The sequence below is a fragment of the Manacus candei genome, unplaced genomic scaffold, assembly GCF_025592945.1.
Source record: "Manacus candei isolate 608988 ecotype Guabito, Panama unplaced genomic scaffold, ASM2559294v1 h1tg000050l, whole genome shotgun sequence".
Lineage (NCBI taxonomy): Eukaryota > Metazoa > Chordata > Aves > Passeriformes > Pipridae > Manacus > Manacus candei.
The window spans coordinates 20750488-20763634 of NW_026138098.1; the positions used below are offsets into that span (position 1 = coordinate 20750488).

The following is a 13147-nucleotide window of genomic DNA, read 5'->3' on the forward strand; positions in this document are numbered from 1 at the left end:
AGAGCACTGCACTTCATTACATCACTAGTGCTTAACTGGATGGAGAACTTAAGCATATTATTTCTTGTCTGAGCATTTACAATCAGGTGGGATTTAGTTTCTGTAGGTTGTAAAAGTTTTATCCAAAACAGGACATCTGCAAAATAAGAGACTTGATGATATTTTTGTTATCAGTAGGATAACAAAAGTGGAATGTAAGATTAAGTGGAATAAAAGATTTTTAAAAAGTTCATTAATACCATGAATTCTTTATAATTTTTAAAGTTGCACAGAGGATAGCATCTCCACATTAAAGGAGTTGGGGGTTGAATCTTTCCTTTTAAGAAAGGAACACCACCTGCAGGAACACTGGAAAATAGTCCCATTACTGGTTTGTAACACCTTGTAGCATGCTGACAATTTTATTCAATATAGGAGAAATAGTTTTGCTGTCAAACCTCATAAAATATGCTCAGAAACACAAAGTGGAAAGAACAGAGAAGAAAACTGACAGCAGTTCAACACAATAAAACTTGTATGTTTGTTTTTGCAGCCAGTTTGATGTGTAATTTTTACTTCCTTTAGTTGCCCCAACTTTATGAAGAGATTGTTTTATTCCTGTGATAAGTGTACTCTCTAGGTGCAGCACCAAACTGAAAAGACTAGGTTTGTGAGTTAATGTTTACTTCTACGATGTATCCCATTCACGGAATTTAAAAAAAATTTAATTATTAACACCTTGGTGCTCAGTATAGATTGATAATCTGTATTGGGCCTGCAGTGAATTTAACTCCCAACCAGAGTGGCTGCTGGTCAGATGTTCAGATGTTTTCTATAAAGCAGATGGTACGTGGTAGCTGGTTGATTACCAAGTGTGTGTATGTGATCTGTGAAGCTGTACATGTGCACTTCTAGCTTTTTCCCTTACAATCTGTGTCCTCTGGATAAAAGATGAAGACCATAATCTGTTTGCTGTTAGCTGGCATCCAGCAGCTTCTGCATTTCTAGCATTGGTCCATGAAGTGAAATCTAAATGGGAGTCAACTCTGTTTTACCATCTCTAATCTGCTGTTAAAACTATTAAAATTTTCTTTTTTTCCAAATTTCAGAGTAACAAGTATAAATTAATTGTAACACTAGTTATTAGTGGTTATTTAATATGAAATTATGTAAAATTTGTGAAATCTAAATTACCTTGATATACAGGTTTTTGAAGTAAAAAAATAGAGTAGAGGGTTGTGGTGTGAGATTGATTAATTTTTTTTTTACAGGCTTAAAAACTGTCATAAAATCAGTACAATTTATATCCAGTGGTTGTTGGAAAATTTAGATTTCACAGACCAGCCCTTAAAATTTAGCATTTGTATAAAGAATTCTTTTCCAGTTTGGTTGTTAAAATGTGATGATAGCTCAGTTCTTTGGCGACTCTTTAATGTTCTTTGCTGAAGCTGTGTTCACTTTTTTTTTTTTTAAATAATTGTAACTAGATAATATCAGTGAAATTAAAATATTTTTTTGGTAATGGATAAGTTTTATCTCAGTGTGATTGATACATGCTCTGATCTCTGCATCACCAGTGGTCCAAATGTTGCTGCAATTAAACAGAAACAGAACTGTTGGTGGTTTTGCGGGTTGGGTTTTTCAGTTGTTTTTTGTTCTTGTTGGTTTTTTTAATGGCTAGATGCTTATGTTTTGGTACCAATGGATTCACAGGGTCTTAAGAATAAGATATGGCTTCAGGGAGTGTTGAGTATCTAAAACCTGCAGCTGAAGTAAATTAGGAGCTGCTCAAGTCCCATTCAATAATAAACTTGTACGGATTTTCTTTATAAATGTGTGAATCATATCTGAGTTCTAAGTAAACAGGTAACCATGCTTTTCCTTATGTGTGTTTGGGATTATGGCAAGACTAACAATTACAGGCATTGTTTTCTCTTTAAATGAGTGTTGTACAAGTTTACAAAATAAAATTAGATTTGAATTTTATACTTCTAGGATTTTATCCTTTATGGTGAGTAAAGGCGAAGTGGAATTGTTCTAATAAAATAGCTTCTGCAATAAAAAACAGTTCCATTCTCAACATGGTTTGACTGTACAGCAATAAGCATGAAGCTGCATGTTGTTCATCATATTCAAAGAATTATTTAGGCTGCAGCTGTTACTAACTGAAATACTAAACTGTGTAAGTAAAACTGGCAGTTGAATCACTGGGCATTGCCTGTATTTTTGAACTAGAATAAAAAAATTATGGTTCTGCAAAAATGTGTTCTTCTGAGAGTGGAAGTTAGCACTTGAATTCTCATAGTACTGACTGGCGGGGCAAAACCACAGTATATTCAAGAACCCATAAATTAGTGTTTCTTTTTGTATTTAAAAATGTGTCATTTGAAAGGATACCTGCAATCTTACAAGATAGCTGGATTTCCCTTCTGCTACAGTATGAATTATGTTGTTCTTTTATCACAGGCATCAAATCTGTATAAATATCTGTGTGAATAAAGTAATGAATTATTAACATACATTGTAATACAACTTTAAGCTGGCTTAATTTACTTGTCAAGCTAAATCTAGGGTAATAATGCTCCTTAATTAATGTCAGGTTCTTTATTCAGGTATTTAGATTGACATCCTCTGTTACACCTGAGACCTAGTAAATTTTTAAATGTATTGAACATTGGTATTGTAGTGACTTCAGTTGGAAAATTAATTTTTGATATTACCATACAATGCCATTTAGACAAGGTTAATTTAAAGAGAAAAAGGATTTTTTAACATACTTGAATTTTACACTTGTTGGGAAGTGTTACTAAATGATCATACTTCTAATGGAGAACTCTTTGCCCAGACTTCCTTCTGCAACACCTCCTGAATATATGGCAGCCATTCAGGATGATGTTCAGTGTTGTACTAGGAGGTGGTCAGGTATAATGAGGTTTTGTATGGTTTACATGTTTGTACAAAACCCCATTGATCTCTGTTCATAGGAAATTTGAAATTTGGCTAAGCACACTTTTTTAATGTCATGCTTTCATGCTTTTTAAAAATTTGCTTAATGAGCTACAAGAGGTTATTGAAGCTGTATTACATAGCACATGTTACCTCTTTGGCATCCCTTTTGTGTAGACACAACACAAAACATACCTTTAATGTCACATTCCTCTTGGATACACACCCTGCTAAGAACTCTAACATATGCAAAACTTTTGGTCTCGTAAAGCTATAATGAAGTAGACATCAGGTTCCCCAGCCATGATGTTCTAAGCTTCTTTCATTTAATCATTGAACACAGTGGATTTAAGCTTAACCATCTAATCCTTTCCTGTAACTAAATGACAGCTTCAGCGTTCTCAGTGGCTGGTGAAAGGAGCATTTGTCTTCATTCACTTGTTTTAGGGGGAGGTGAGAGGCACTGTACCTGTGTAGTGTGGCTGAGGGTGACATCCTATACCATATGTAATGTCGTGCCTGTGTTTCGTGAGAATTGAATGAGATTGTTTCTAATGATGCTGCTGGGGTTTTGTGTATGTGCCCTGGAGTAACTTGTAACATACTTGATCCAGATTTGATTGTACTATCTCTGTGATGTCCTTTGGTATTTTACCTACCAGAAATGAGTCCTCAATTCCAGTGATAACAAAAAGAGCTGAGGGGAAGCTGGAATTCTTTACATTCACTGTGTTTCACTATTTGCAGAGAGAAAACTTTACTAAGATGTGCATGAGAGGGGACTTGTCTCTAAATCTATTGCTGCCTGAATTCTTGTAAACATGTCTTTTTTTCTCTTGAGAAGGAAATATTAAGGAAGGAAACTGGGATTTGAAAGAATGACTTATGAATTGTAGATGGGGAAGAATAGCTTTCTGACTCAAAGAGGTGGATTTATTTTATTTTCAAAATAGTGGGAGTTATTGTACTAAAATAGATAATATTGTACAAAGTCTTAGGTATTTGCTAATAATTTCTTGTTAAAGTAGAAGAGGTCTCATGATCTATCTGGGTAAATCTTCCATGAGCTAATGGATCTTAATTTAGTGTGGGTGAAGTAGCAAAAGGATACTTTAAAACCTTTTCATATCCAAAGTGTGGGAAGCTTCTGCATGTGGAAGAGTAGATTTATGAAAACAATCAGGTAATTGCTTTAATGGTTCCTTTTTAAATGTCTTTTTTTGTTACCTACTTGAGGATAGGCAAAATGGCTTGAAGGCTTCATCAGTGTCCATTCCTCCATTTGCTTGGTTTGCCTTTGCTTTCAGCCAGCTCATTAATAAATCTTTAACTGTGCTTTAATTTTTTGCAGATGATGTAATGCAGACTACTTACTGTGAAGTTGACTTGGACAAAGGAAGAAGAGATGCATTTGTGTATGCTATCAAAAATCACTATTGGTACCAGATGTATATTGATGACTTGCCAATATGGGGTGAGTGATATTATGTATAAATAACTGGATTACACCTACCTGAGTACTGTACTAGTGGGTTTTGTGGAGTCATTTAATGACTAAGCTTTGTTACAAGAACATAAAACATACATGTAAACCACGTTCACAAGAATGTAAAACCAAATAACACAGCCTAGAGAAGAGGAGACTGAGGTCAGACCTCCTTGTGGTCTTCAACATCCTCATGAGGGGCAGCGGAGGGGCGAGTGCTGATCTCTTCACTCTCATGACCAGTGACAGGACTCAAGGAAGTGGCATGGAACTGAGTCAGGGGAGGGAGTCAGGTTAGGTTGGGTATCAGGAAAAAGGTTTTCACCCAGATGGTGGTTGAGCACTGGAACAGGCTCCTCAGGGAAGTGGTCACAGCACCAAGCCTGACAAGAGTTCAAAAAGCGTTTGGACAATGCTCTCAGGCACACGGTGTGATTCATGGATCATACTGTGCAGGGCCAGGAGTTGGACTCAATAATCCTGATGAGTCCCTTCCAACTCAGCATATTCTATGATTCTTTGAAATAAATTGAGGGATTTTTGCGTTGAAAGACCAGTAGGATGGCTTATACTAATGAATTACAAAAACAATGAAATCTGTTTTGTTTCTTGAGCACTGATTTAATAATAGCAAGTTCTTAGGGTTAAATTCTTTAAAATGTTTGAGTGTTAATTAGATAAACTACATGTAAGGTCCATGTTATTGTGTTCATGAATAGCAACTGTCATAAAACTATTTCAGAGTTTAAACTTTATTTTGCTGCTGCTTTTCTTTACTGCTAACACAAGAACTATTTGGTTTACTTTCATGGTAGTTTAGTGGCTTTTAACGGTTTTGCTTGTGTAGTTTGTGTTTACATGAAGGAGTTTTATTTTACTTGTTTTTTTACAATTCTGTCCCACAGTGGAGAGACAAGGCTTGACTGTTTCTGGACATTCCCTAAGTATATGAGGCACTGTGTTAGTTCACTCCTTCAGGGAGTGATTGATCAGAATGTCCTTTTAGGTAATTTAGAGGTCTCCGTTGCCATGGTTTTGGATAATACCGTGGGCCCAGATGGTATGCCAGGTGCTGGGCTGTATGGCATAGGTACAAACTGGCACGTGTGCCGTGTGGATGGCATATACAAGGCAATCCTGACAGATGAGCATGAGTAAAAAACATGACAGAAAAACACCACCTTGCAAATTAAAAAACGTAGGTGATGCACAAGTGCCATTCCTTCATATACCTGCTGCTTTGTGATAGCCTGTTCTATATCCTTCACCTCCTTGTTCTCCCATTCCCCCCACCTTTGTATATCTTGAGTGCTGCTTTTACTGTGAGTTTCCATCTTGTACATCTTGTATGTGATCTTTGGTATGATGGTCTTGATATCACAAGTGACACTTGTAGCTGTGAACTTGGTGACTGCTAGACTTTTTTTTCTCTCCAGCATGGTACAGTCTCTGGAATTTTTCTGTAGTAGATGAGACATTTTGCATTAGCTTACTGAAAATGAAGAACTTAATCACAGAATGGTTTGAGTTGGATAGGACTGTAAAGATCATCTAGTTTCAACCCCCCTGCCATAGGCAGGGACACCTTTCACTAAATCAGGTTGCTCAGAGCTCCATCTGACGTGACCTTGAACACTTCCAGGGATTGGGCATCCACAACTTCCCTAGGCGATTTGTTCCAGTGCCTCACCACCCTCACAGGACAGAATTTCTTACAAATACACATTCTTGGCAAACAGTGGAAACTTGTGTGCAAATGAGAGCAAAAAGCATGTGTTGGGGAGTCAGCTAAAGAGGATTACAGAGTGAAAGTAAAATTTTTAAGAGGAAGAAAAAAAAGTTAAGAGGTAGATGGGAGATTGGAAATTATAGAGGTCTTGGCTAAGTTGTCTTCAGGGATATTGGATCTGTATTTAGCTAGTTGTTTATCTGGTGAGAATTGCAAATAAAGGTAGAGGAACTGTTGTTGCATCTTCTGCAGTGTTTTTAGCTGCATGCTTTTTCGTTTAATGCCATTACAGAATTCTTGGAGAGACCTGTGGATTGACGATAATCCAGGTATTAGAGTGGAAAAGAAGAGCATAATATCTTCTGTGTTTTCTTTAGTTATGTTGCATTTTTTAGCTGGCAAAACTTTCATAATGCATATTTTTAAAAAATAAATGCACAATATCTGAAAACATACCTGTAATAGATGCTTACACTTGTTTCCTATGCAGGGATTGTTGGAGAAGCAGATGAAAATGGAGAAGATTATTACCTTTGGACTTACAAAAAACTTGAAATTGGTTACAATGGAAATAGAATTGTAGATGTCAATCTGACCAGTGAAGGAAAGGTGAAATTGGTACCAAACACAAAAATCCAGATGTCATATTCAGTAAGTAATTTGGTGATGCACCTGTGATAAGAAATTCTGCATGGTGAAATAGCTCAGAAATAGGTACTTCTATCCTTACAGTATGTACTGCTACATTGGGCTATATTAGAGGAAGATGCATCTTCACTCCTTCAAATATTTTGTTTAATTTCTGAAAAACCTCTGTAGATTTATTAATAGCAAATATAAAATTATGATTTTTGAAGCACTCCAAACACACTGAAGCTTCTGTTATCTGCAGAATATGTTTTGGTGGGAAAGGAATGTGTCCCAAAAGGTAGGGAGACTAGAAGTATAGAGGACCCTCAAGTAGATACACATTTTCTTCATGTTTGGACCTCTGACATTTGCATCATAGAGTTGAACTGGATTCTGAGCTAGGGCAAAACCCCACTGTAAGCCTTTATGCTTTGCAAGCCATTACTATCAAAGCTTATTTTCTTTTTGCAATTCCAGTAGAAATTTCTTATTTATATAACCTTATTAATGAGGTTATAAGGTTTTTTTCTGAAGCTCTCTTCTATTATATTGAATTGCTGTCATAAAAGGAAATGAATAAACAACATTTGCTGATTGAGATAACAATTTTTCAGTTTTCCTCCTTATTTAGTTGACGTTACTTAAATCTGTAATGATTCACTTGTCATGTTCACCACATTTGTATACTGAAACTAGTTCTTAATGCATTGCTTTTCTACAATGTGTTAGCAGCAGATGTCAGCATAAGATTTTATTTCAGAGGATATTCTTGCTGCTATTACATTGGTCTTGTGCTGAGTAGGTTGTATAGTTTGAAGTGCAGATAATTAGGTTTTGTATGTGCTTTTTAGAATGACATTTACACTATAGTAGAAATTCAATAGTAGAAATTCTGAAATTGCTAATTCAAATTCCACCAGCATTGTGAAGTCCATTTGCTCTGAATTTTAAGTTGGACAGCACTGAGTAGCTACCAATAATGAAAATAACATTAGATGTTCTCTTAAAATACTTTTTAGTGTACAAAGCTCAAGACTTAGCTATCCAGTTCTGTTGGCACCACTGGGCAATTGCTGGGCTGGCCTGTGTGTGCTGTTTAATTCACAGATTGTCTCTGGTGCATTTGTTCTAAGCACTGCTTCATAGTGACAGATGCTCTAATGAGAAATATATCTACTTAACAAAATGTTGAAAGCTATTAATGTTTTGAGCTACTAATCTTGAATAAGTTTGTAATTTGAACTGAAGAACATTCATATCAAACCTCAAAGTGAGTAGTACTCAAGTCTTCGGGTTTTTTAGTCTGTCTCAGGATGGTGGTGAGCGATTGGGGTATTTAATCTACATTTAATCTACTTTCTTCTATACTCAGTAAGAGAACATGTGTTGGAAAGGATAGTTGCTTCTCATGTGTTTTAAAAAGATAGGCACAAGGGGGCTGCACTTGTTTCAATATCACTGAAAATCCTGATATTTTTAAATTTTGGCATGCTTTTGAAAAAAATTTTAGGATGGGCTTGTTTTAATTTTTTAATGCAGTTTCAGAAATAAAATAAATCTTGCAAAAATTCTCAAAAATACTTTGTGCTACTGTATTAGCACCATATATTTAATTAATACAATTAAATTTTCCAAATTCAAAGGAGTCCTCTATGCAGCTTGTGGAGTAAATGATAGCAGTAATATCCTGTTACCCTGTGATAGTATGTCCATAAACACATACTTTTCCAACTGGTTAGAGTTATTTATTGGCAGTTGAAGTGTCTAGATTGCAGAATCCTGTGGTCTTACAGGTTTTGGGCTGCAGCTTTTAGTTTTGTAAGCTTTTAAAATTTTGATGTCTGTCTATTAGGGTCCAGCTTGATCTCTTTTATCCAGTTCCTTTCCAGCAGGCTTGTATCTCAGTTCATGCCCTTTTTTTCCTATTGGCATCTGTTTTAAATCTTTTGTTATATTGTCTCATTTCCCACACTTCTGCTAGACTGCATCTTTTTCCTTGGGCACTGTACTCAGAGAATTTAGGTACAGGTGATTTCACTGAATACCAGTCTCAGTTCATGGTAGCCAAACAGAGTTCAGCTGCCTTTGGGGGAGCAGAAGCACACAGTGTTGTTATTGCTCAATGAACACTGGCGATGTTCTCCACAAGCCTTGCTTCATAAAATGCAGCACATGGAAATGTTGAGAAAAGGCAATGTACTGCCAGCAAAAAAAAAGCCCCAACAAACTGAAAAAAAAATCAAGTGCTTTCTAACATGTCATTCTCGAACATATTTAAACGTACTTTCTTTCTTTTACCTTTGTTCTGAAATCTTGAGGAAATTTGGGAGGATTTTTCAAAGGTTTTACAAGTATCTCCTGTGGGGAAAAAACATCATCTTTGAACTATTCATTTTACAAAACTGAAAAATAAGAACATTTGGTAGATTTGGGGGTTTGTGCCTTCAGTATGAGTATCTTCATGGGCTCCTTCTATAATCATGAAAAAGCTTGGTTGTATTTGACGACAAGTTTGCACCTTTGGTTAGCCTCACAGACACGGTGAGAACTGAGGCAGTACAAGACTGATTCTTCCTTGTTTTTACACATAAGCATATATGAGAATAGATCCATGAGGAAAGGTGGCTGATGTTCATTCCATGTATGACCTGTAGATGCCAGTCTTTAAGAACATCATTCCGTTGGTTTTGCCAAAACCTGGATTCATATTGAAAAAAACATCTGAAGTGGGTGGGTTTTAATATGCCTTCTGGGTTTCAGCATGTGAGTATAGATGAACATACTATAATGAGCTTTTAAAATGTAAACTTTTCTCTCTCTAGGTGAAATGGAAGAAATCAGATGTGAAGTTCGAAGACCGATTTGACAAATATCTTGACCCATCTTTCTTTCAGCACAGAGTATGTATTGTTCTAAGAAACCTTACAAAATAACCCTTTGAAATGGTTACTTTAGTTCAGAAGATGTCATGGAATTTTTGGATGATACCTTTGGTTTTTCAGATGTCCCAGGTGTTCCGGGGCAATGAAACAGGGGGATCTAGGTCTAGTTTTTAAGTGCCAGTGTTGTTGCGAAAAAAAAGGATGGCTCCAGTCTTTTAGAGTGCTTCAGTAAGTATGCAGGCAAGCTTCAGACTTGCAGAATATATATGGCAGTTCAAGAAGATATATTCACATGATGAGAAGCAATGAAGCTTCAGGGAAACTGTGCAGCCGTGTAGGGTGAATAACTGCAGTTGGCCCTAGGTATGCTTCTTTCTGAAGTAAATGCAAAGCAAAAGGCATTAGCCTAAAGCAGTTGGTGGTATCAGTTGTGATAGTTTAAATCTGGGGTTGTAGTCTCCTTAAGGGTAATATAGTGAGCTGTGCAACTTTCTGAAATTAGAGATTTCGCATTCTGTTTGGAGCCCAGTGAAAACCAGAAGTTATGCTTGTCAGAGGAAAAATAATGCTGCTGCACATTTTGATCCTGTGCAAAGCAATAGTTCCTTTGACTTTTTGGCTGTGAGCATCTCTTTTGCTACTTAAACTTCTTCTCCAGGAAGGCAGCAGTACATTGTGTTGCCTTGTGTTTACCAAGGGAGCATGCACAGCCAGTTGTTCAAAATTAGCTGCTGCTTAGCTAAGCTGTGATAACTTTGTCATGGGCAAGGCTGGCTCCTGAAAAGCTTCACGTGCCAGTTTTTGAGTGACTTTCTGAAAATGTAGTCTTACAGTATGGTTTATTGTTACTTAGCTGGTGCTGACAAGCTGTTCTGCTAGGCATTTATCCTTATTGGAACAATTTGAAACACATTTACTGTTCTAAACCTTAAGGGTGTGTTTTCTTTTTGTAGATTCACTGGTTTTCAATTTTCAATTCTTTTATGATGGTGATCTTTCTGGTTGGCTTAGTGTCTATGATATTAATGAGAACTTTGCGAAAAGATTATGCAAGATACAGCAAAGAGGAAGAAATGGATGATATGGTAAGATCTGTGTTCATGTTTTAAAAACTTTTTTTTAAGGCTTGTTGTTTTCTTGTCATACATTCATTGTGTTAGGAGCTCTGAATGGCTTTCCTCAGTTGGACAGAAAACTACCTTTTGTGTGTCTTGAAAGTGTTGCTGGTTTTCTTTATAACGTACTCCTAGGTTGCAACCCAAAATTCTTCCATAGTCACTGTGTTAATGTTCATATCCAGCCTTAGGTTAAATGAAGTCCGTTCTGATTTGGTAGTGTAAGCCTGCATATACTCCTAAATACTTCAGAGGATTTAGGGACAGGGAGGGATTCTGATAGATTTTACTGCATCGTACAGTCCAGTAGTCATTTTTTGTTGTCTTCCATAAGCATCTGAAAAGTAAACTTTTCTCCTGGGTTTGATGCATTCAGAAGAGAAGACACACTTGCACCTGAAGTTGCTTTAATAAATCAGACCTTTTGTTTATATCTAGCTCGTGTGTTTGTCATTAATTGTCATGACTAGACTTAAAATTTGTTGTTGTTGTTCCCAGGACAGAGATCTAGGTGATGAGTATGGGTGGAAGCAGGTCCATGGAGATGTGTTTAGACCATCCAGTCATCCTCTAATATTTTCATCGCTTATTGGTTCTGGCTGTCAAATTTTTGCTGTGTCTCTTATAGTCATTGTTGTTGCAATGATAGAAGATTTATACACAGAGTAAGTATAATTGTGTCATGTCTTCCATATATAAATGTTTAAATGAACAAAATAATTACAGAAATTCAGCTCTAACTGGCCTGAAAAAAGTGTTTGAGAGTCTTTAGTCATTCTCTGTAGATCAGATGTGATATTAAGAAGTGATCTTTTAATTTGTAATGAAACTTTGTCCTACTGTTATCACATGAGTTGGTCTGCTTTGATTTTCTCTTTTAATGCTTACTTTTTGCATGATTTATTATGAAAGTAGTTTGTTGTTCTGCAGAGTCAGATGTAGATGATATGGGAAATAAATGTTAAAAGGTACATATTTCATCCCTGATTTCATCCAGATGGACAAGATATTACTATATTTCTTACCCTGTATTCCCTACCATGTCCTGTAAAGGCTGAAGTAAGAGTGTATTCTGTTGTGAATAGTCCTGTTTGCTACTGACAATGCATTAAGTCAATCTTATCCACAAGTCTTCTCAGAAATGGAGATGTACTTTCTGAAGCTCTTTTGAACACAGTGCTCAGCCTGTGTTGATGTAAAACCTCCTCCAGCAATAGGTGGGCTGTGGTCCTGACTGGAGAGAATTCATTTAAAACAAACAAATAGTACTCAAGTTTAAATTTAACACACTACTTGCAATTCACCTGTTTTCTTCTTTGCCTTTTATCTGTTAGAGATTTTTGGGTTACTCGTTTGTGTTTTGGTTTGCTTGGGGTTTTTTTTTCTGGTTGGTTATTTTCTTACAAGTGCTTTGTTTTAAGCAATGACTAAACTTTCAAATCTCTGTTCTTCTTGAATTTCACCTGTAACTATTGATTTTAACAAGTTGTAATACTTCTAATGTGCCACTAGAGAGAACTCTTGTTTTTGAATTTAGCTGCCTTTTAATGGTGTGTGTAAAAAGCCACTCTGTAGTTACCAGCATCTTGGCATATTTCCATTTTTTTGTATGGTGTTATTCCCCTCCTTGTGCCCCATGGTTATATTTCTGTATAGGTGTACATACACACTTCTAATTGTGCAGCATGTCAGCCCTTCAGAGGAAATTAAACCATTTTAGAATGTTTGTGCACTGTAGGGAAGCTGTAAGTTAGTAATGGCAATTGTGGAATGTGTCAGAACAGTAATTTTAAAAAAGATATGTGCACTTAGTCTTTTATTGTGATAGGCCTTTCTATCACTTTCAAAGTGAATTTAATTCTGGTCAAATGTAATGGAACAATTTGACCAAATCTAGTGCAGACAATTTATATATTTAGGAAAATAGCGATGTGAGTGAAGAAGGCTGTAAACCAGAATTTCAAGGATGATTGCCTGTCACTGTTCTTCAAGTCTGTTAAACTCCTAGCCATCATGCAGCTGATGCCAACTAAAAGTCTCACAGTGAAATTTGGTCATGTCAGTTATTAATTTATTAATACTGGTTTGTGTTTTGAGAAGCATTTTCATTAGAGTATTTGAAATGTGAGTAAGCTCAGAAATAAGAAATTTTGAGATAATTTTAGATTAACAACTCTGGTCTTTTTACTGGTAGCCTGGTTTTACATGTGCCACTTCAGACTGTACCTGGTCTTTGGAGTTTTGCATGTTTCTAAATTGTGTTAAGTTAGGAGAAGATTTTAAGAAGCAAATGTTAGTAAAGCAATCTTCAGTGTGTGTGACCATCAGATATATTTGCTTTGGTCATGCAGTCATGGAAGCCTAAGTGCTAAAGATTTCT

General features: G+C 36.2%; 1 protein-coding gene across 2 annotated transcripts in view; it reads left to right on the forward strand.

Annotated features, from left to right (window-relative positions):
• TM9SF3 (transmembrane 9 superfamily member 3) overlaps nt 1-13147 on the forward strand; it is a 42375-nt gene that overhangs the window by 9138 nt on the left and 20090 nt on the right. For both annotated transcript variants that reach the window (XM_051800126.1, XM_051800127.1), the window contains exons 3-7: nt 4277-4399; nt 6631-6791; nt 9593-9670; nt 10606-10737; nt 11266-11432. In XM_051800126.1, the coding sequence (XP_051656086.1) occupies nt 4277-4399; nt 6631-6791; nt 9593-9670; nt 10606-10737; nt 11266-11432 (661 nt within the window). The remainder of the gene's footprint in view (nt 1-4276; nt 4400-6630; nt 6792-9592; nt 9671-10605; nt 10738-11265; nt 11433-13147) is intronic.